The 20,098-nt window shown below is 44.6% G+C and overlaps 1 protein-coding gene across 1 annotated transcript in view; it reads right to left on the bottom strand.

Annotated features, from left to right (window-relative positions):
• The window catches only part of ARHGAP26 (Rho GTPase activating protein 26), a 305,883-nt gene that overhangs the window by 170,325 nt on the left and 115,460 nt on the right, over positions 1–20,098 (bottom strand). Inside the window, exon 11 of the mRNA XM_084635724.1 lies at positions 13,659–13,737. Coding sequence (XP_084491850.1) covers positions 13,659–13,737 — 79 coding nt within the window. The remainder of the gene's footprint in view (positions 1–13,658; positions 13,738–20,098) is intronic.

Below are 20,098 nucleotides of genomic sequence, written 5' to 3'. Positions count from 1 at the left end.
CCTGATTCAGGTTAGAAGTTTGGGTTGTGGTTTTTTGGGTTGATTTGTTTTTTACCCTCTTGAGGACAAGACGGACACACAGAGAAATATTAACAAAGAGCTACAGTAACAGGCTGAAGTGTCGCGGCAACAAGCAAAGTGGAAATTGGATAGCTGGGAGCGAGGTCTCCATCTTTTTGGTCCCTCAAAGTAGAAATGTTGAAACTTGACCCATCTCCAGCCGAACATAGATGCTGCTTGCACTTGGTGTTGTGGTCAAGAGGCATTTCTGATCCTCTCAGGCTGTCAAGCTTGAAAGCCTGTCTCTCTCACCAACAGAAGTTGGTCCAATAAAAGATACCACCTCACCCACCTTGTCTCTTTAATATTTTAGAGATGTGATACAAAAAGAATTAGCAAGCTTTAGACCTAGCCTAAATGTGAGGGCCTAGAGAGAAGCCTAAGTTGAAGATGAAGCCCAGGTTACAGGCCTGAGGGACAGAGAGCTCTGTTTTGGCTATGCTGAGCCTGAGCTAGTGGGTAGACATCCACAAGGGGATTTCACAGACAGAAGGTCAAGATTTGAGGCTGGGCAGAAGACGACAGGTCTGCAGCAGAGAGCTAGAGCTGTGACTCACTTGCATAGAGATGGTAACTGAATTTCTGTTTGCAGATGAGATAACCCAGAAAAAAAGGTGTAGCGGGAGAAGAGAAGGGGATCCAGGACAAGACCCTGTGAATACTCTCCTCCCACCCAGAAAGCCGTAGAGGAGCGATGAGAAGGATCTGACGAAGGACACACTGATGAAATGATCAGAGGTAGGAGAAGAACTAGGAGAGGACAGAGTCACAGAACACAATGGAGGACAAGATTTCAAAAAGAGCATGGTCAACTGCATCACAGGCATTGATGCATCAAGGGTGAGGCCGGAGCAGTGGTTCTCACCTTTGCCTATGAAGAGTTCATTAGTGACTTTGGCAAGAGCAGCTTCCGTGGAGTGCAAGGGGTGGAAGCTGGACTGGAGAGGGTCTAGGACAGAAACAGAGAGAGGAATTCCAGATGATCAGGGACACCACATTCAATGAGTTTAGCGATGAAAAAGAGAAGGGACACCCCACACCACAATTCACATAGGAATTTAAGGATGCCATCAAATTCTTCCTGAACAACTCCAAGAGAAACTTTACTACCTCATCCCCCATAACCCCACCCCAGGGACCTTCTACATGCTTCCTAGGATAAACAAACAAGAGAACCCAGACAGACCCATCATAACTGGCCAATGCACTCCTATGAAGGAATAATCAGGACTCTCAGAAACACCATCCTCAGACCACTCACCACCACACTAACCTACCTTTTCTCTCTCACATTACATTTTGTTAGTTTTCTCTTGGAAGAGATTGGTTAGCTCTTGTACACAAAGAGAAGTGGGAGCAGGAGATGGGAGGGCTTGAGAAGCGAAGTAAAAGTGTAGACGAGGCTGAAATTGCAAGCGTGAGATGAAATTAAGTTGAAGAGGTAGAGTTGCTTATCTAGGAAGATGGCAGAACTGAAGGAGGAGAAAATGAATGTGTAGTGGAGAAAGTCAGCCAGGTCATTGGGCTTTCTACCAGCAATGTGCAAGCAGGAGTGGCAGAAGCAGACAGAGGGGGTGAGCTAGGGCAGACCTTGCGATGGGAAACAGGGGTAGAGAGAGTTAAGGGTGGAGGAGAATGAAGCAGCGAGAGAATTAACAGCTAAATTAATGGAAGGGCAGAGAGGGAGGAAGGAGAGGGCTGAGAACAGACATGAATCCTCAGTGCTGATGGACTGGAAGGCACAGAAAGACCAAGACACTGGGTGGAGGGGGGAATGGATACTGCTGAAAGAGACCAGGGGATGGTGAGAGAGAGAGAGAGAGAAAGAGAGAGAGAGAGAGAGGGGGGTGGGACGAGAGCAGTGCTTGGTAAGTCAAGTGAACAGCCATTTTGGCAGGCAGGACAATTCAACCAGGGCTGCAGGTCAAATGAAGAGGCGAGGGTGAGGAAACCTGCAGCAAAGGTGTCTGACTCACGTTCAATATGGAAGTTGGTGTCGCAGAGGATGAATGGGAGAGAGAGAGAGAAAGAGAGAGAGAGAGAGAGAGAGACAGGAGTCAAAATCAAAGAGGAAGATGGATAGGTAGGAGCTATGTGGATGGCAGGGGACAGCAGCCTGGAAGCAGCCTGAATGGGAGAGACACCCCAAACCCCTCCATGGTCTGGTCCAGGGATGGGAATGTCAAGAGCATTTTGGCCCCAAACCAAAAAACCTCATTGAATATGGAAATTTCTGTTTGGACTAAAAAGCCCTTTTTTCATTGGGAAAAATAAAAGTTGAATGAATAATTTTGACCAGCTCTAGCAATTAATTACTTTTGATAACTATCAGTTTGGGATCAAATTTACAACCAGTGTCCTAGGAGTAAAATGTTGCTGATGATATCAAAATCCTAAGCAAGTAAATCCTCTATCTGGTCATTTGCTGTTACTATAATATTGTATCCTCAGTAGATACCATTGACCCTAGTCTCAGACAAAGGGAGTTTTAATGCACTACTGGAAGGCACTCAGATGCGATGGTGATGAGCATGGCATAAGAACCTACACAGAATAGAATAGATGAGTGACAATTAAGGTGAATTAAAGTGATCCAACCAATTCACAACTTCCAGTTAGTTATGGTGTAATGTGAGGAGATTGGAAGTGTTTAGTTCTTATCTAACCATGGTGTGTTGTGGAGTTATGACTGAAGCCCTTCAAGTTAATTTATTTTTCTGAATGAGCCAAAACGATAGGAATGCAGAGGTTTAAAGCATTGGACTGAGTTCAAAAGACACATTAATTTCCACTGGGAAATTACTCTTTCACCATTTTGTGTAATTAGAAGAGGAAAATGAAAAACAATTTCAGAAAAGAATTCCCAGCAGCAAAATTTAGGGGAGGAGGGTAGCAGGCTAAGTATTGGATGGGAATGCAAGATTGAGTTTTGCTACTCTGTTTTGCTACAAAACACAGAAATGGTGTAACACTAAATTACTTTTCTAAAGCAGAAATACAAAGTCCGGCTCCATCACCACTGAACACCTACCTGTCAGACAGAGGACTGTGGTCTAGAAGTCAGAATCAGGGATTAGAAGTCAGGGCTCTTCACATGTATTCCCCAGTCTGCTGCAGATTCACTTTATAGAAACTTAGGCAAATCACTTAAAATCTTTTAGCCTCAATTTTCCTATTTGTTAAAAAGGAGGAAAAAAATCTAGTCACATGGGGAGTCCCAAGGTATAATTGATGTTTGGAAAACATTTTTGAGATCCCTGGATGAAAAGGTCATTAGATGTAGTTGTACTATGAAGTGGTCTTTTATGGGGATGCTCAGAGAAGGATTAGCTGAAGTTAACACACCTAAGTCTTCCTATACGAGTACTTATAACAAACTGTATTACCAATACCACTGGGCAGCTACAACCAGTGGAGCTGCAGAAGTTCCAAAAATCTTAGCATGGAAAAAAGACCTTGGAGCCAGATGCATGCAGGAAAGGCTGGGGAAGTTCATACATTCACTGTCTTTATGTATCTGTTCTGCGAACTGAGACAGAAAATAAGTTTCCAGGGCTGTCCATTTGGCACAATTCACGAGTACTAAACAAAGTTTACATTAAAAAAAGACCATAAACTTTAAACAGTTCCACAAAGTGGCATTTGACAGTCCTTCCAATGGGGACACTTCTTAAAATGTAGGATGAAGATAATATTTACAGCTGGCAGAGCGTTGCAAAAGGGGAATGGGGAAGTTAGCAAGGAAAGACTGATGTATTCTTACCCTGGAGAGTCTCAGAGGCAGATACACATTAGAATGTCACAGCTCTAATTCAAACAAAATCATTCTGGGGAGCCATTGTGTCCCCATCAACTTTCCCGCAGGCCAGCATCCTGTTTCTAGGGCCCTACATTCACCTGAAATCTCCACACATCCTGCCCCATTTTGTGGACTAGAAGTAAGGTCCCTGGCCATATGCAGCACATTAGACGTACATGGCAAGGACCGAGGAATTATAAAGCACTGCCCAGTCCAATCTAAGACAGCATCAGAGAGAGATCTCCAGTGTGCTACCTCTACACCATACATCCCCGAACACCCTGCACCAAGAGGTCATGCCAAAGAGCTGTATCTGGGCCTTCTACAGTACAAATTTGATCTCATTTCAAAAGCACTTCAGAAACGTGGGTGTATTTGTATTGTTTCTTTCACAAATCCAGAGAGAGGAGTTGAGATTTATTAATATGGTCACAGCAGATCACCATGGTAACGTGCAATCCCAACAACAACTGAATCCAGTGTCACTGAGCTCTCTGCACTGCCTCTGAATAGAAGCTGAATGGACGGCTCCATGAAATGGGGCTGAAACGCAGCTTATTAACACTGGGTAAACTTTGCACTCTGAACATCCGTTCCCCCTCTGTGACGAAGTGAGACTGTTCTTAATGTTTCCTCTGAATACTGTAGGGGTGCCTCAGTTTCCCCTATGCATTTCTTAAGTCTCTAGGTGGTGGGATAAGGGGGTGTAATTGTTGCAGAACAAAGGGTCAGTGTACATAGATGGCCGACACTCTGTCTCCTGGCAACTGATGGCCTGGGCCCTTCCCCACTGCAAGGTGATAGCTAAAGGATTGGAGAACAAAGGACTCAGGTGACCTCCTGACCCAGGAAAGGGACAAAGCTCAGAGGAGGAGGGGCTGGAGGATGAGTCAGTTTGGGCTGACTGGGGATGTGGAGTGAAGTGCAGATGTGGTTGTCTGGCTCACTGCCCCCCAAAATGGACCCGGCTAAGGGGTCCTGTTCTCTGTACCTACAAGCTCTGTTTTAGACCATGTTCCTGTCATCTAATAAACGTCTGTTTTACTGGCTGGCTAAAAGTCACGTCTGACTGTGAAGTTGGGGTGCAGGACCCTCTGGCTTCCCCAGGACCCTGCCTGGGCGGACTCGCTGTGGGAAGCGCACGGAGGAGCAGAGGATGCTGAATGCTCTGAGCTCAGACCCAAGAAGACAGAAGCTGTGTGAGCTTTTTGCCCTGAAGACAGGCTTAGTCTGGGGCAGGGGGGGTGTCACGGAGTCCCCGGGCAATGCTCTAGAACGGCTCCCTACGAAGCCAGGCAGGACTCTTCACCAGAGTCCTGCCTGGCTTTGTAGGGAGCAGTTCCAGAGCATTACCCAGGGACTCCGTGACACCCCCCCCCCCCCGCCCCAGACTAGAGCATGTTCACATGCAAGAGGGAATGGTGTGAGGAAAAGGAAACAGAGAGAGGGAGGAGGAGGGGAAAATAGATAAATACTGAAAATGGGAAGGGGGTTGTGGTTTAGACGATTTTCGTCTCCATTCGGTTTACTTCAAAAATGCTATCTGGCTTTAAAAATGCCAGCAGCTCCTTTAACCTGACAGCAGAAGGGAAGAGACCAAAACAATGTTTTCGTCAGGAGTGGTGTGCTGCAGTTTGACTTTTGGGGGGGGGGGTGCGGGGGGGGTAGGGACGAGAGCGGTGACTTCTGGCATCCAAGCTGCAGAAGATGGACTTGAACTGCTGCTGTTTGGAGGCAATGAGATTAGCTGGAACAGCAGGGAAGGGAGAAGACCAGAAGAGGTTTGAAGAGTTTAGGTGGTATGGCTTAAAGGGGCAGGGGCGGGAGCAAAACTAGCACAGTTGGGAAGAAGGAACAAAACTAAGTGGGTGGGGAGGAAGGGAAGAGGAAAAGGGACACGGCTGTGTACTCAGTTACTCTGTACTTGGCACCACTGCGAGCTTCTGGTTCTCTGCTGCCCCCCTGGAAGTCAGGACATTATTGCTGCACAGTGCTCAGAGAGAAAGTCAGGATTCTCCTTCAGCTGCTGCTGTCGTGCTGAAGGGGCTGAGGGAGGGGGCAACCACTCCTTGCTGCTCAACAATGTCTCCGCCTCATAAGTCCACTCCAAAAAAATAAAAACACTGCGCTGGAAGACCTGCCACATGCAAGCAGCTGGAGGGACTGAGACTGGTGCAGGGTGAAGTGAGACACTCTTTCTCCCTTCCTTTCTCCACCCACCCCCCACACCTCCATCCCCTTCCCTCTCACAGCTGGGCACACTGCCTCTCACAGCATGCCAAGCCACTTCTGGCCTGGCGGGGGAGATCCCAGCGATTAACTCTAGGGTATCCTGCGTGGCCACTAGATTACCAGGTTTTGGCGCAGGGCACTTTTTCCACCCCACCTTTTATATAGCTGAGTTATAAGCCACTGAGAACAGGGGAATGGCAACAGGCCAGTTGCTCTGCTGGAGATCCCAGCTCTCCTTTACCTCCAGGCACAAGTGCAATGAGCCTGTTGGTCTCAGCTTGCCATCTAGTGGACAACAGCCTACATGGCAATTCACCACACCCAAATCTTTTCTTCCTCTCCATTTTGTGTTTTTCCTGGTGGAGAACCCCTCCCACAGCATTTCAGCCCCTGCCTCCTCTACTGGCCTTTCCTTCCAAACACTGCGAGAGCAACGTGGCATCCAGCTGCTGTAGTCTTAGCGGCAGAGCATCCTGTTGCATACTGTACGTAAGACTGGCAGACGTTTGTATAGTCTTTTGCTCTTCTGGTTCTGGAAAGAGCAAGCTCAAAAGGAACAGAGTTCTGTGCTAGGCAGGCTACTTACATTCCTGGGATTGTTAACCATCTTCTCCATCTATAGCCTAACCACATATGCAGGTAAATAAGAGTGTGTATGACCTTAACAATAAAAGCAGAGCTTTCTCTTAGGGCCAGAACAACAGCTGTATTAGCAGAGTGAGATGCCATTTAACAGGGCTGTCAGAAGACAACACCAGTGCATGGCTTCGAGGGTTACAAAGGAGTCTGTAGGAGGAGCAGATAGCACAAGCAGAGTCACTTTGCAAAGACCAGAATGGATCTTATATACACTTTTAGTGGGTCCTTTGAAACAGATTTCAGGAGGAAAATTATGCTACATGCTAAATATGAGCCTGCTTCTGTAGAGCTGCAGGTGGCTCAGCATCTCTGAAAAAATCAAGCCTTATGTGGTCCCTTTAAGGTGCCTAGTGCTCTCGGCTCCCACTAACTTCACGAAATTTGAGGGCTGTCAGCACCTTGCCGGATCTGGCACTGGCAGAGACCACATGCTCACTAACAGATTGCAAGTTTTTCGTGCAGCTCAGCAGTTACAGAACTGAGGCTCCGGGTAGGTCTACATTGCAGTTGGAGGTGTGACTGCAGCTCAGGTAGGCACAACTGTGCTAGCTTTAATCTAACTAGTGCGGCTAAAAATAGCAGCGAAAATGAAGCAACACAGATCCTACAATGGGCTAGGAATTTGAGTAAATAGCCAGAGTTCCAGGTATGCTGTTCAGCTAATGCTGAAGCCCTTGCCACCACGCCTTCACTGCTACTTTTAGCCACACTAGCTAGATTAAAAGTAGCAAGGGGTGTCTACATGACCTGCAATCACCTCTGATTGCAGCATAGGCATACGTGTGTGTGTGTGTGTGTGTGTGCGCCCAGATCAAGCAATTTATCCATGCATTGAAGTGGCATGCTGAGGACTGTTGAAACTCCTTATGCCATTTGGCTATTGACAGTGGATTCACTATAATCTCAGAGCAGCAGGCTGTAGTTATTTAAGTCAGGTGCACGGAGCAACTTCAAAAAAAAATTAATCCAAAATGGAATCTAATAATCCCGGAAGATCAAACAAAAAGTTCAGTATGGGTTAGATTTGAATGGATGGAATAGACTGTGGGCCTCCGTTAGTTCAACCCTAACCACGACTGAGCTTTCTAAAGTTCTCAGCACTGACAAATGGGGCCGGATTTTCCACAAGAGCTCTGTGCCTGTTTAGGAACCTGAACAAAGCAACCAGAAGTGCTCAGAACACAGCAGATAATACAGTGGGGGAGGCTGCCCTTTGGAAAAATCGGGCCCTAACATCTATTATTAATTCTCTCCACGAGTTATCCTGGTGAACTTTTGGAAGGTTGTCAGAATGGAACCGGAGAACCTTTTGATGTTAGTTTATCACTAGTTTTCATTCATTGCGTTATGGATTTATTAATTAATTAATAAAGAGTGCCTAAAAGCATGCTAGGGGTTTCTCAGAATGCAGACACCGTCCTTGCCCACCCAAGCTGGTAAACTATATTAAGGAATTAAACAGAAAGAAAAACAAAAGGGAAAAAATGGACAAGAAAGTCCTGTTTTTGTAACTTCATTTCAGTCCTGTTTTTGTAACTTCATTTAATTTCTTCTTCAACACTAGGAAGAACACAAAGCAAGGATTGGCACGGATTGCCTCAGCATAACCAAGGAGATGGCCTATTTTGGTTTACAGCAATGACAACCAGTTCCAAGAAGTGACTTCCACCCAAAATGATCAATATAAAAGTATCTCAGTGTTTTATTTGCTCTCCCACTTTTTTTTTTTTTGAAGGGCAATTACCATTTACCTACTAAGACAGAGCTGCTCAGATCTTCCTGTACCATATTTTGTCCCCTAGAATTCCAGGATGTTACATTCCCCTTTTAACAACACAGTTTTGTAGCTATAAACTGGTCAAGGCCATGCAATGAGTTAATATAGCTCAGCCAGGATGTGACTTATGGACTAAGCTATTTTTTTGTTTGTTTTAAGAGACAAGGTGGGTGAAGTAATATCTTTTATTGGACCAACTTCTGATGGTGAGAGAGGCAAGCTTTCAAGTCACACAGAGTTCTTCTTCAGCTGTGGGAAAGGTGCTCTGAGCATCACAGCACAATGCTAAACAATATGTTCCACCTGGCATTTTGCTGTGACACTTGGAGTACCTTCCCCAGACCTGAAGAAGAGCTCTGCATGGCTCAAAAGCTGGTCTCTCTCACCACCAGAAGTCGGTCCACTAAAATATATTACCTCAGCCACCTTGTCTCTCTAATATCCTGTGACCGACACAGCTACAACTACACTCATTTTTCTTGACAAATAGATTTTAACACCTCAAGTTCCAAACACTTCAGGAAAGTTGTGCCACATTTCAGGATGTGTTTATATGAAGATGATCTTCAGGGCTCTGATCACTAGTGTTTTGGAAAGCAGTAACAAGGTAACACTGACCCTATGATCTCTCCTCTGGCTGGCATGCTCGGTGCAGACTTGGCAAGGAAAGCCCCACTCTTACTAAAATGCTTATCTTGTTCTGTTCTCTGCCACAAAGCACACAGCCTAATTTATGCCTCTTTTAATCCCACAATTTACCACAGTCACCTTTATGAGAACAAACATTTTATCTTTGATTCAGTATAAAGAAGAAGCACTAGCTCCCACAATACATACATTTCAATATTTGACTTGTGGGGCGGGGAGACCAGTAAATTTTAATGCTGAAAAAATTAACAAAAAGCCAGTTTAAATGTTCTGTGTTGAGACGAAGACTTCCTTTGTTTCTAGCTCCATTGAATGATATAAATCAAAGGAAACTTGTGATTTTTAGTACAACTAATTACACTAGTGAAAACTAATAGGAAGCTAAAGTCATATCTATCTGACTTGCTCTTAGCACTGAAGGTATGGTAAATCTTTTTGAATTTGTTAAAATATCTTGGCTAATAACTCACATTCCATATTTAGTCCTGGTTAAATAGTAGCACTGCATTGGTTTTTAGTTTTAAAGTAAGTGCAATTAAAAAAAATTCAACTGAATCCATTTTAATATTGTTACACACTGGGCTTCTAAATTTGTTCATGGAATTATATCCAACACTATCAATTTTTTTCAAGCAAGAAAACACTGGAAGTGAGATCAGCTTCTTTTCTAGGGCAGTAAAATAAAGTAAGAAAAAAAAAGAATCACAATGCATAGTTCTGGGAGTCTAGGGGTTAAACTTACTTATTGTGCAAAGCAAACTTTGTGGGGTAAACCTAACAACTGACATCCTGGTGTCAAGACAAAACCACACAAAACAAATTTACAACCCAATTTCCTGTAACTTTAGAGACGGGGAGGAGGTGGATCAAGGACAAGGAATCTGCCTTATCCACCAACTTCACAGAGCTTTCATCACTAATGCCTTATGACTGCAATTCTGCACGATGCTTCAGTAGGCGAGAGTGCCAGTGGTGTACACGGATGGCCAGTTCAAAGTGCTATAAACATCCATCAGTCGTTGCATCTCCAAAACGATAACCTGCATAGCTAGATGTACTAAACCAGTGTTTTTCAAATCGTGAGTCGCAGCATGTAAGGCGCTGAGTCGCCTTGCTCTGGTCAGCACTGCCGACTGGGACGTTTAAAGTCCCGTCGGCGGTGCTGCCCAGCTAAGGCAGGCCAGTGCCTACCTTTTCTGACACCATGCTTCACCCCAGAAGCAGCCAGCAGCGGGTCCGGCTTCTAATCAGGGGGACCATGGGGCTCTGCGTGCTGCCCCTGCCCCGAGCACTGGCTCTACACTCCCATTGGCCGGTTTCCGGGGGAAGAGAGGTGGTGCCTGTGGGCGAGAGCTGCGCAGAGCCGCTTGCGCGCCTCCACCTAGGAGCCAGACCTGCTGCTGGCCACTTCCAGGATGCAGCGCGGTCCGCGGTGCCAGGACAGGTGGGAAGCCTGCCTCTGCACCCTGGCTGCACCTCTGACTGGGAGCCACCAGAGGTACGTCCGCGCTCCAACTCTGGGCCGCAATCCCGGGCTGCAATCCCCTGCCCCAGCCCTGACACCCCCCTCCAGCCAGAGCCCCCTCTTACACACCAAACCCCTCATCCCTGGCCCCACTGCTCAGCCTGCACCCCCAGCCCTGACCCCCCTCCCTGCACCTCAACTCCCTGCCCCAGCCCTGAACCTCTTCCTACACCCTGAATCCCTCATTTCTGTCCCCACCCCACAGCCCTCACCCCCATACCCCAACCCTCTGCCCCAGCCCTGAGCCCCCACACACACCCCAAACCCCTCATCTCCAGCTCCACTGGGTCACAGGCATCAACAATTTTCTTCAGCTTGGTCCCCAGAAAAAAAGTTTGAAAACCACTGTACTACACTAGCAAGCCACCTAAACAGATGGGCATTACGGGGAAGAAAATAAATGTGCAGTGGACAGTATGAAGGACTGGTTTTGAACTAGTTCACATAAAACTAGGGCCCCCAGCATGAAATCTGGGCTACTCAGTATAATTTACTATTTTATAGCACTTTTTGCATGTGTGGCACTTTACAAACAAGTAAAAGACAAGGTCACCGACCAGAGGTGTTTATAATCTGTGGCACCGATCCTGTAATCCTAACAGACTGACCCTACCATCTGTGCAAAACCTGATGCAGTCAACAGGACGAAACCTGGGTGAATGGATCTGTGTAAGCAACTGAAGGACCACAGGGCTTATATCATAGAATCATAGAAGGCTAGGGTTGGAAGGGACCTCAGGAGGTCATCTAGTCCAACCCCCTGCTTGAAGCAGGACCAATCCTCAATTTTTGCCCCAGATCCCTAAATGGCCCCCTCAAAGATTGAACTCACAACCCTGGATTTAGCAGGCCAATGCTCAAACCACTGAGCTATCCCACAAACAACAAGGTACAGTGAAGCTATCCTCACAACAAAAAGGTACAGTGAAGTTGGGGTAGGGAGAGTAGAAGATTAGAAGGACAAGAGAAGGGCAATTTGTGATCATGTCATGTGTTTTACTGTACATGTCTTGTTCGCTCTTTTAATTGAGTGTGCTATTTTTATTATTGCCGTTAGGAGGAGGAAGCAATATTACCATCTCACTTCTGTAGCAGCCACTGCAGAAACCAGATGGGTTGTAATTTAAAAGCGAAAAGACAGCTCACATATGGGAGCCAGAGAACTTGGTTTGAATTATATACAAATACTTTCTTAATAGGATTGCTTCCAGCTAGACAAGAAGCAAAGGGAAGGACTGGCTATCATGTACCAAAAAGGGGTCCCAAAAACTCAGGGGGAAAAGGAAGGGATGGGATGTGCTGGGCTTTTAGCATTATCACATACACCCAGTTGGACTAACCCCATTTCTTTCTGGTGTCTGCCAACTTTCCCTCTATGCATGAAGCCTTCCTCAGGAGACTGTTCCTGGAAATGAGGAGTCCTTAGCTACAATTAAGCACTACCCAGAACTCAGTTTTAGTGTCAGAGTTCCATGGGGAGGCAGGAGGGAAAATCAGTATTTCATATGTTTGAGTAACTGATTAAACATCACAGTTTCTCCAAGTCTTGAAGAGTTTACAGGAATCAGTGAGGAAATGTCATATTTTAATAGTAACCAGGACACATACACTTAAGCCTTTTGGTTTCTTGAACCATTGCAACCAGTCCAAGAGTCAGGTTTTGGCCTGACCAAAACTAGCCTTTGCTATGCAACCACCCCCTAAATTGTTACAACAGGTGTCCAGCCCGCTGCATACAGGCATGTTTCACCTTTGCTTACTCACCACTTCTCTACACACAGCCAGCATCAGATAAGCAACCAATACAGTCATTGCCCTAATGAATCAGACCCAAGGTCCATCTAAATCAATATCCTGTCTTTCACAGCAGCCAGCACCGGATGCTTTGGAGGAAGCTGTGAGACACCCACAGTGGGTAGATATGGTCTCATCCTGATCTGAAATAGACAGAGACTAACTTAAACCCTGAAGCATGAGGTCAAAAACTCTTCCAAAATGTATAGCTATTGATGACAACAACTCCAGATATTCTTGTTATCTACATAAATGTCCAATTCCTTTGTGAACCTTGCTAAATTCTAAGCCCCAGTGACTTCCTGTGGCAATGGAGACCTACAGTCTAATTATGCACTTCCTTTATCAATTTTGAACACAGTGTCTTTTAAATGGTGAACATTTTGAAATGTGAGGGTCACAACCTTAAAATGTTGCCCAAGAGTTTAAAGAGCACCTGCAGTCATGCAATTTGAGCTTCATCTCAACCACTGCTTTAATCCTTAGGTAATAATTTTCTACTTCGGGCCTCAAATCCGATTGGTATTTATATTACATAGGAACTAACCTTGACTGTTCATTACTGTGCTGTAACACATAGTGCTAGAATCAAAATTACAACAGAAAACCCATGCATTATCAATATTAAAATTCCTCCACATTAACCAGCAGAAGTGGCATACAAGGGAAACCTCCATCTTCTCCACTGCTTGTGAAACCCATTCGCTGTGCTCCTTTGGCAAAGCAGGAGTCAACACAATCACAAGATGTGAGCTACTGAAGGAGGAGGTGTAGCACTATGACTCTTACTGAAACACTGTAAAGTCCCCTGAGCACAGCAGGCCCCAGAAAACCCTGCGAATCACACACTCTATATGTTCTTCCTTAGATCTTGTTGCTGTGCCTTCCTGCTACCACAACACAACAGCACGGGAGCTATTTGTGCTAGTTTAGCCTATGTTCCACAGGAGCAAAGGTAGCCAGAGCCTTCAAGCCATTTAAGCACAGGAGATAGAGTATTACCTCAAATATTTAACCAGAGTTTTAAAGGAGTCTCGTGCCAGAACCAGAGAGCTGCCCCATGGATACAGTGCCCATGGAGGTTGGCAAATTCAGCATGACACACGGCTTCACAGCAGACAACTAAGCTATCAAAAGAGCCTTTTGAGTCTTCTCAACCGGTATTCATTACTGTCCCTTCTTACCGGTTCCCGGCCATCCATAGCTTCCATCCAAAGCTTTCGGTCCTCTTCAGAAAGTGCTTGCATGGTGATCACACCAGGCCTGTGGAGAAGAAAGAAACACTGAAAGTGAAAAAAGAAAAAGAGGAATTAAAAAAAAAATAAAAAAAAAAAAAAAAATCAATCAATCTCATCAGGTGGACCAGACAAAAGGGAAAGATACATTTGACATAAGGTTCAAGAAGATCCCTTCTGTGCTCCAGACCTGGACTTTGAAACAAATTAAATTAAGCCTCAAGGCATCCACCCAATGTTTTACAGGAGAACTAATATAATACTGGAATAGGACATTTGACAACAAATTCTTCTCTCCCCTAGCCTGGTACAACTCTATTGACTTCACTTCTACTGCACTGATGTAACTGACAGCAGAGCATGGGCTGTGGGGTTTATTGAAGGTATCCAAAACACAAGGAGCAAGCAGGTTTCAATAATGAATCCAAGGACATTAAGGGTTCACAATAACCTTGGCATGAACACCAGACAACAATTGCATAACAATAGCTTCACTGGAATGAAGCTTCAGTGAAACTTGCACCCTGAACTTGGAGGTCTGAACACCTCCACAAGTTTCCATAGCTGCAAATTGCTACTGATAGTCCAAATTTATACCCACCCACTCTAATGATACCCTAGGTTAAAAAAAATTGTTTTATATTATATGTGTGTCTATATACCAGTGGCTGTGATGGGTTAATTACTTATTCGAATTCATGGATTGCTGCCTGCTCTCCAGCATGGGAATCTCATTTTATTCAGTAAAGTCAACCAGTAGGTTTCAATGGAGATTCATCCCTCTACTACACCCAAACAACACAGGGAAATGCTGATCACTTAAGAACTGTTACTCCTCCCCACGTTGGAGGAGGCAGAGATGAAAGTGAAAGAAGATTTTGTATACTGCTTAATATAAATCCTGATGAGATCTGCTGGCACTGCAACCAGACGGGATCTGCCAGTAACTCATATAAACAACTATCAACAAGGGCCTAGCCGGGCGTTCCTCATTTATCCAGAAACTTTTCCATTCTGTACCCCAGTTGCCACTGTTTGCAAATACAAAAAAAAAAAAAATCCAATATTTTAAGTACAACCCAAGTTAAACTTTTATCACTCAGGTTCATACAATCTTTGAACAACATGAAAAGTAGAAAATTCAGACCTCTTATTGCTTTTACACTTGGGAATATACATATTTTCTATTCACTGTAGCGCAAAACGCCCTTTCCCCACACCCTGTTTTCTCTTTTCATTCCTTACTCTTCTTTCCCTATTCACATTCACTTTAACAAGTACCTCTTTCCCCATTTAATCTGGCCACAACCATACCCCAAGGCTGAAGTATATCACAACAGCTCTATGCTGAGATTGATAAGACACCACTCAAAGCAATAGAAAAAGCAGCTTGAATGGTGCAAATATCGTTAAGAACCCTAAGGAGGAAAAACACCTCCGATATTGTGCTTAACACAGCACGTCAGTGTACAGAAGCCTTATGCCTTCCATAACTGGGATCCGGTTCTAAGCCACTTTCACAAAAGTTAGAGAGAATTTACATCCTGGGACATATAAGCACTGTAAATAATAGCTAGCTCTTCTGTAACATGTTTTTCCTGCAGATCTGAAATTACTTTACAAACAAGGGGCTCATTGATCTCATTTTAGGGATTGGGAAACACACACAGGTGAACTGAACTGCCCAATGCATATGTATTAACCCTCACCCTGGCACTAGCTAGCACCTACTGCAGCACAGAATGCTGTCCTGGGGAGAGAGATGGGCCAGGATAGGGCAGCCTGAGCTAGGAAGGGGGTTCAGAATCTACCCAAAGGAGCAGTTGGAAAAGCTCTTAGAGAAAGAGAAGAGTCAAGACGCTGAGCTAGCAGATGAACCGGAGGCTGGGTAGGAGGTGAGGTGATAAAAGAACAGGAGAATAAAAGTAGGGGACTGGGAAGTGCGAAGGAGGAAAGGTTTCAGGTCAGGAGAAGCAGAAAATTTAAAAAAAGAAGACAACGACCTGGGTAGGTGAGGAGGCACTATTAGAGAAGGGAAACAGAGGGAAATAAAATCTACAGATCTACCAGAGAAAGAGTATCAAGGGGAAAAAACCTGAAAGGAAATATAATTGGTGAAAAAGAGAGTTGCTCAAAAAGCTGTGGTAGATGAAACAGAACCTGAAAAGGTAAACAAGAAGCCTAAAGTACATGAACGGAGAGAATGACTGTTTAAATATCTGCTGACAGGATACAGTTCAAAAGGTGCCTGATGGACCAGGGAGGGCCCAGTAGGTGAAGAAACCCTGCTTGTGGGTAAACTCAGTGAAAAGAGTTGCACAAGAACATCAAATCTAAACACTGAGCACTTCAAGCCAAAGAGAAGCAAAGAAGCCAGGAGAAGGAAAGCTAATTATACTCTGAAATGATACCGTATATTGTTAAGTAATCTCTTTTGTTGTGGTTAACAACAATGCATTTGGTACAAACTGCTCAGCGTGTACAAGCTCATAAAAGGTTAATGAGTTGGTAAGCTATAGTTTATTATTACAAGTAGTAAGTCTGGTAACGTTCTATATTATTTATGCTCAAGGTACAATTTTGGGTTTTTTCCTTATAAAGTTCTAAAAATTTAAAATGATCCCTTTTGTCTTGGTTTGCCTCTGCCTCTCCTCAAAGGCAGCATAGCCTAGTTTAGCAGGTCACTATACAGGGGGCAGGCTGGGAATAGAATCAGGTCTGTAGATACCCAGTTCAGTGCTCTATCCACTGGACCACACTGCCTTTGTAAAATCTTTTTTTTTTTTTTTTTTTTTAAGACTACCTGTTCCTTTTGCAGGATTGAAACATGGTTTAACACTGTGCACAAAAAGCATGAGGATCCTCAACACGATTGAGGACTTTTAGCATGCCCAAGAACTTGGATGAAATTCTGCATTAGAGGAAGCAACATATGAAGTGTGCTGCCAAGACCAGGGAGTGGCAACGGGATTTGTAGGAGTGTGTCATGAAGGTTTATTTAAACAGGATACAATTTAATGATTTGGTTTTTAATGTGATCCTACAAATCCTAATTTATACTTCTGCAATCAGTGACTGCAAACTATCTGAGATGGCCCCAGTTACTGTCAACTTTGAAAGTCTGTATCAATATCCGAGTATAGTGCGTTCAGGTTTCCAAAAGAACATCAGTGAAGCCAAGTCACATGCTGCCTCATTGGGATTCAAAACAAGTAAACAGAGTCTAACTACTGTGCTGCTTTCATGAAGCCAAGTTATGGGGAACATGATGCCTCATTCTGAATTTGATGTTTGAGATAGTGTATAGGGTGCGAGGTTTTCCCCTTGACAAGTTATTTTCAGTCCCTTTATTATTACAGCTCACTTTTCGTGACTGAAATGTACAGCTTCCCTGATAACAGGGAAAATACAACCACGCAATGGTAGGAGGCTCAGGGAGGAGACTGAATGCATTCGGAAAAGTGTGTCGGAACTCTCCTTGCAGGAATATTTGGGTGTCGTCACTCACAAAAACGATTTAACCAGAGGACTTCTGACATTCATCTTTGTATACATGGCAAGTGCTCCAGCCCCAGAACTGCAGCAAAACTCAATATGAAGGATCACTGCTCTCTGTAGCAAAATACAGCTCGTGAGTCAAGAAAAGAACAAGCACACTGACATCACAGGCTTTATTCTGGCTGCTGTCAGAAGAGTGTTCAGGACACCACATGTCTTCCTTTTGGTATTACATCTCCAGTAACAGGCAAGGGCTGTGAGAACCTGAGTTTCCAACATGCACTGCTCCGAGATGATTCAACAGGTGAATGAAAGCTGCATGACTGTAATGATGTCTATTTGACATCTGACAAGAGCAGAGCCTCTGCTAGCCAGTAAAACATTACTAAGAGACTCCATTTTAGACCGATTGATGTTTCTGATCCTTTTTCTGCAGCTTTGGGGCACCTATAAACAAGCAGCAGAGGACCAAGCCCAAACCCTGCAATCCACTCTCTCAAATATCATGTTGCCAATAGACAATTCACCAAGGACTATTACAGACACAAAGCCAGTCTCAGTTTACCCCGTAGAGGACAAGGGCTGCTCAGGCTTGCAACAAGTTTCGGCCCAAGTAATCCAGAAAGAATGTATGTTATCTTTGTTAATCCCCTCGGTGAGTCAGTCAGTACTCACAGGCTTAGTGCTTTGGAAGTTTCTCTATTTTCAAAAGGAGAGGAAACCACTGAAGAAGCTTCGCTCCATTTGGAAAAGAAACACGTCTTTAAACCCTATCCCAGTACTGTCAAAACACGGAACAAAGCTCTGTACCTGGTAGACAAGAGGATTTAACAGTGGAATCAGTACCTAGTGGGTGGATAATTATTAACAGTATTTGCTGAGTGCAGACGATGAACCCTTTCCTAGAAATATCTTTTTGAACTGTGGAAGGTTGGTACCAACCTCTCCCTTGATGGACAGAGATCACAGAGATTATTCAGGAACCCCTAATAAGGTCTCGTAAGGACAACACAGGTTTTTCATGCCCCACATTCTCTCATGCATGGGATAAGAAGTGATAAAAGATGTTTGCTCTGCCTTTAAGCGGATAACAAACCATTGGTGTTTACTTCAAAGTCAGACATTTTAACAATATGGGAGGGGTGAGAGGCTGTGAAACAATTAAAATGCCATTTATATTTTAAATGCATTTGCATTTTCCCCCACATAATTCATTTGCTGAAACATATATTGTGGTGCTTTAGTATACGGAACTGCCTTCCTGGTTGTGGTACATTTTAAAAGATCCCAGCACATTACCTCACTTATTGTTATTTGTACAGTGCCAGCAGCACACTGGGCATTTTACAGACAAGTCTGAAGACAGTCCCTCCCTAGAAGAGCTCACAATTGAAACAACATTCTAAGTACACACAGCTATGGACTCAGCGCCAGCCGGCTCAGTCAGTGAAGCCCCATGTAAAATGAACATTACGGCCAACAGTTTCTAAGAGTGGCTGTTAAGTTTAGATGCTCAGCCTGAGACACTGAGGGGAGCCTCACCCAGATTCCCTCTCTGCCGATCTCACTAAATATAAATTAATACAAATATATTAATACAAATTTATTAATAATTGATTAAAGAAACTTTAATGCATAAGTGTGATGGGGAATACAAACCCCACACTGGAGAGGAAGGGGCTAACGAGCTGCTCTGCAACCAGGTGGCCCCACCCCAGCCCGCCTGAAAAACCTGCACAGGGAACATGAAAAGGGGAGCAGAGTAGCTCAATGGTCGGCAGGAAATGGAGATGAGCGGACCCACACACTGAGCTCCAGAGAAGGAGCACCACGGGCTCTGCCGATGACTGAGACCTGACCAAGCCCACAAAGAAGGGACCTGTGACTCTCTGAAGAACAGAGACCATCTTTGTGTTTCAGTTCTTATCTTTACCTGGTGGGAAGTGATCCATGGAGGCAGCTGCATAACACCCCAGGGTGCAGGATTTAGCTGCCTACCTATCACTGCGCTCTGGACTGGAGTCCAGTGGAGAGGGTGGGCTTAGGCTCCCCTATCAGCCCCTAAAGAGGGACAACTACAGAGGCTTAGCCCTGACATGGGGAACCTAGCTGGGGGGTGGAAAGACCCTGAAGATAAAAGGGTCTAGGCCACAGGTTCTCAACCAAACATGGGGGCCCTGTTGGCCTCCTTCACTCTTTATACATAACTTGGAAGGGACAGACTTGAATAATGAGCAGGCCAGAAGGCAGAGTCACAGGAAGGACAGACCACAGCAAGGCAGAGAAACAGTAAGAAATGGGGAGGCTTGGAAGACAATCTGGTACAACCCTGCCTGACTAGGCTGCATCGCTGGTGAGCATTCCCTTTCACAATAAGGAATTCCAGTACAGGAGTATACGTTTAATATCTATATTCATTTTGCTACATTAGGCATACAGACACAAAACTTGAAGTCAATATAAATTCTTATCACAAATTTTGTTTAAAATGAGCAAGGTTTAAAAGATTAAATATCCAGGGAAAACATGAGGCACAAAATCAACATTAATACCAAAAAAGTCAAAAGTTTAATTCAAAAGGTCGGGGGTGGGGGGAAAGTGCTTTTCTTCTTCCAGAAGAAGAAAGAATGAAAGCAAGAGAAAAAGATAATAACTTTGACTCATGTAGCATCTTATCACGCCAAGACAATTTAAGTTGCTTTATAAGAGACATAAAACAGCTTCATACAATCTGCAAGGCTGAGCTAAGAAGCTGAATGTGTGGTGAAGGAGTCTGCAGTTCTGATTTAAGCAGTGACAAAGTGACCTTGCGTTTGCAGAATGACGTACCTCACACTGCTATGTCAGTCTCAGGAGCCATCCTCAGGTCAAACAGCACCTCTCTAACCAGC

Source organism: Lepidochelys olivacea (assembly GCF_965140295.1).
Source record: "Lepidochelys olivacea isolate rLepOli2 genome assembly, chromosome: 8".
Taxonomy (NCBI): Eukaryota; Metazoa; Chordata; order Testudines; family Cheloniidae; genus Lepidochelys; species Lepidochelys olivacea.
This window is presented reverse-complemented; position numbering and strand designations above follow the sequence as displayed.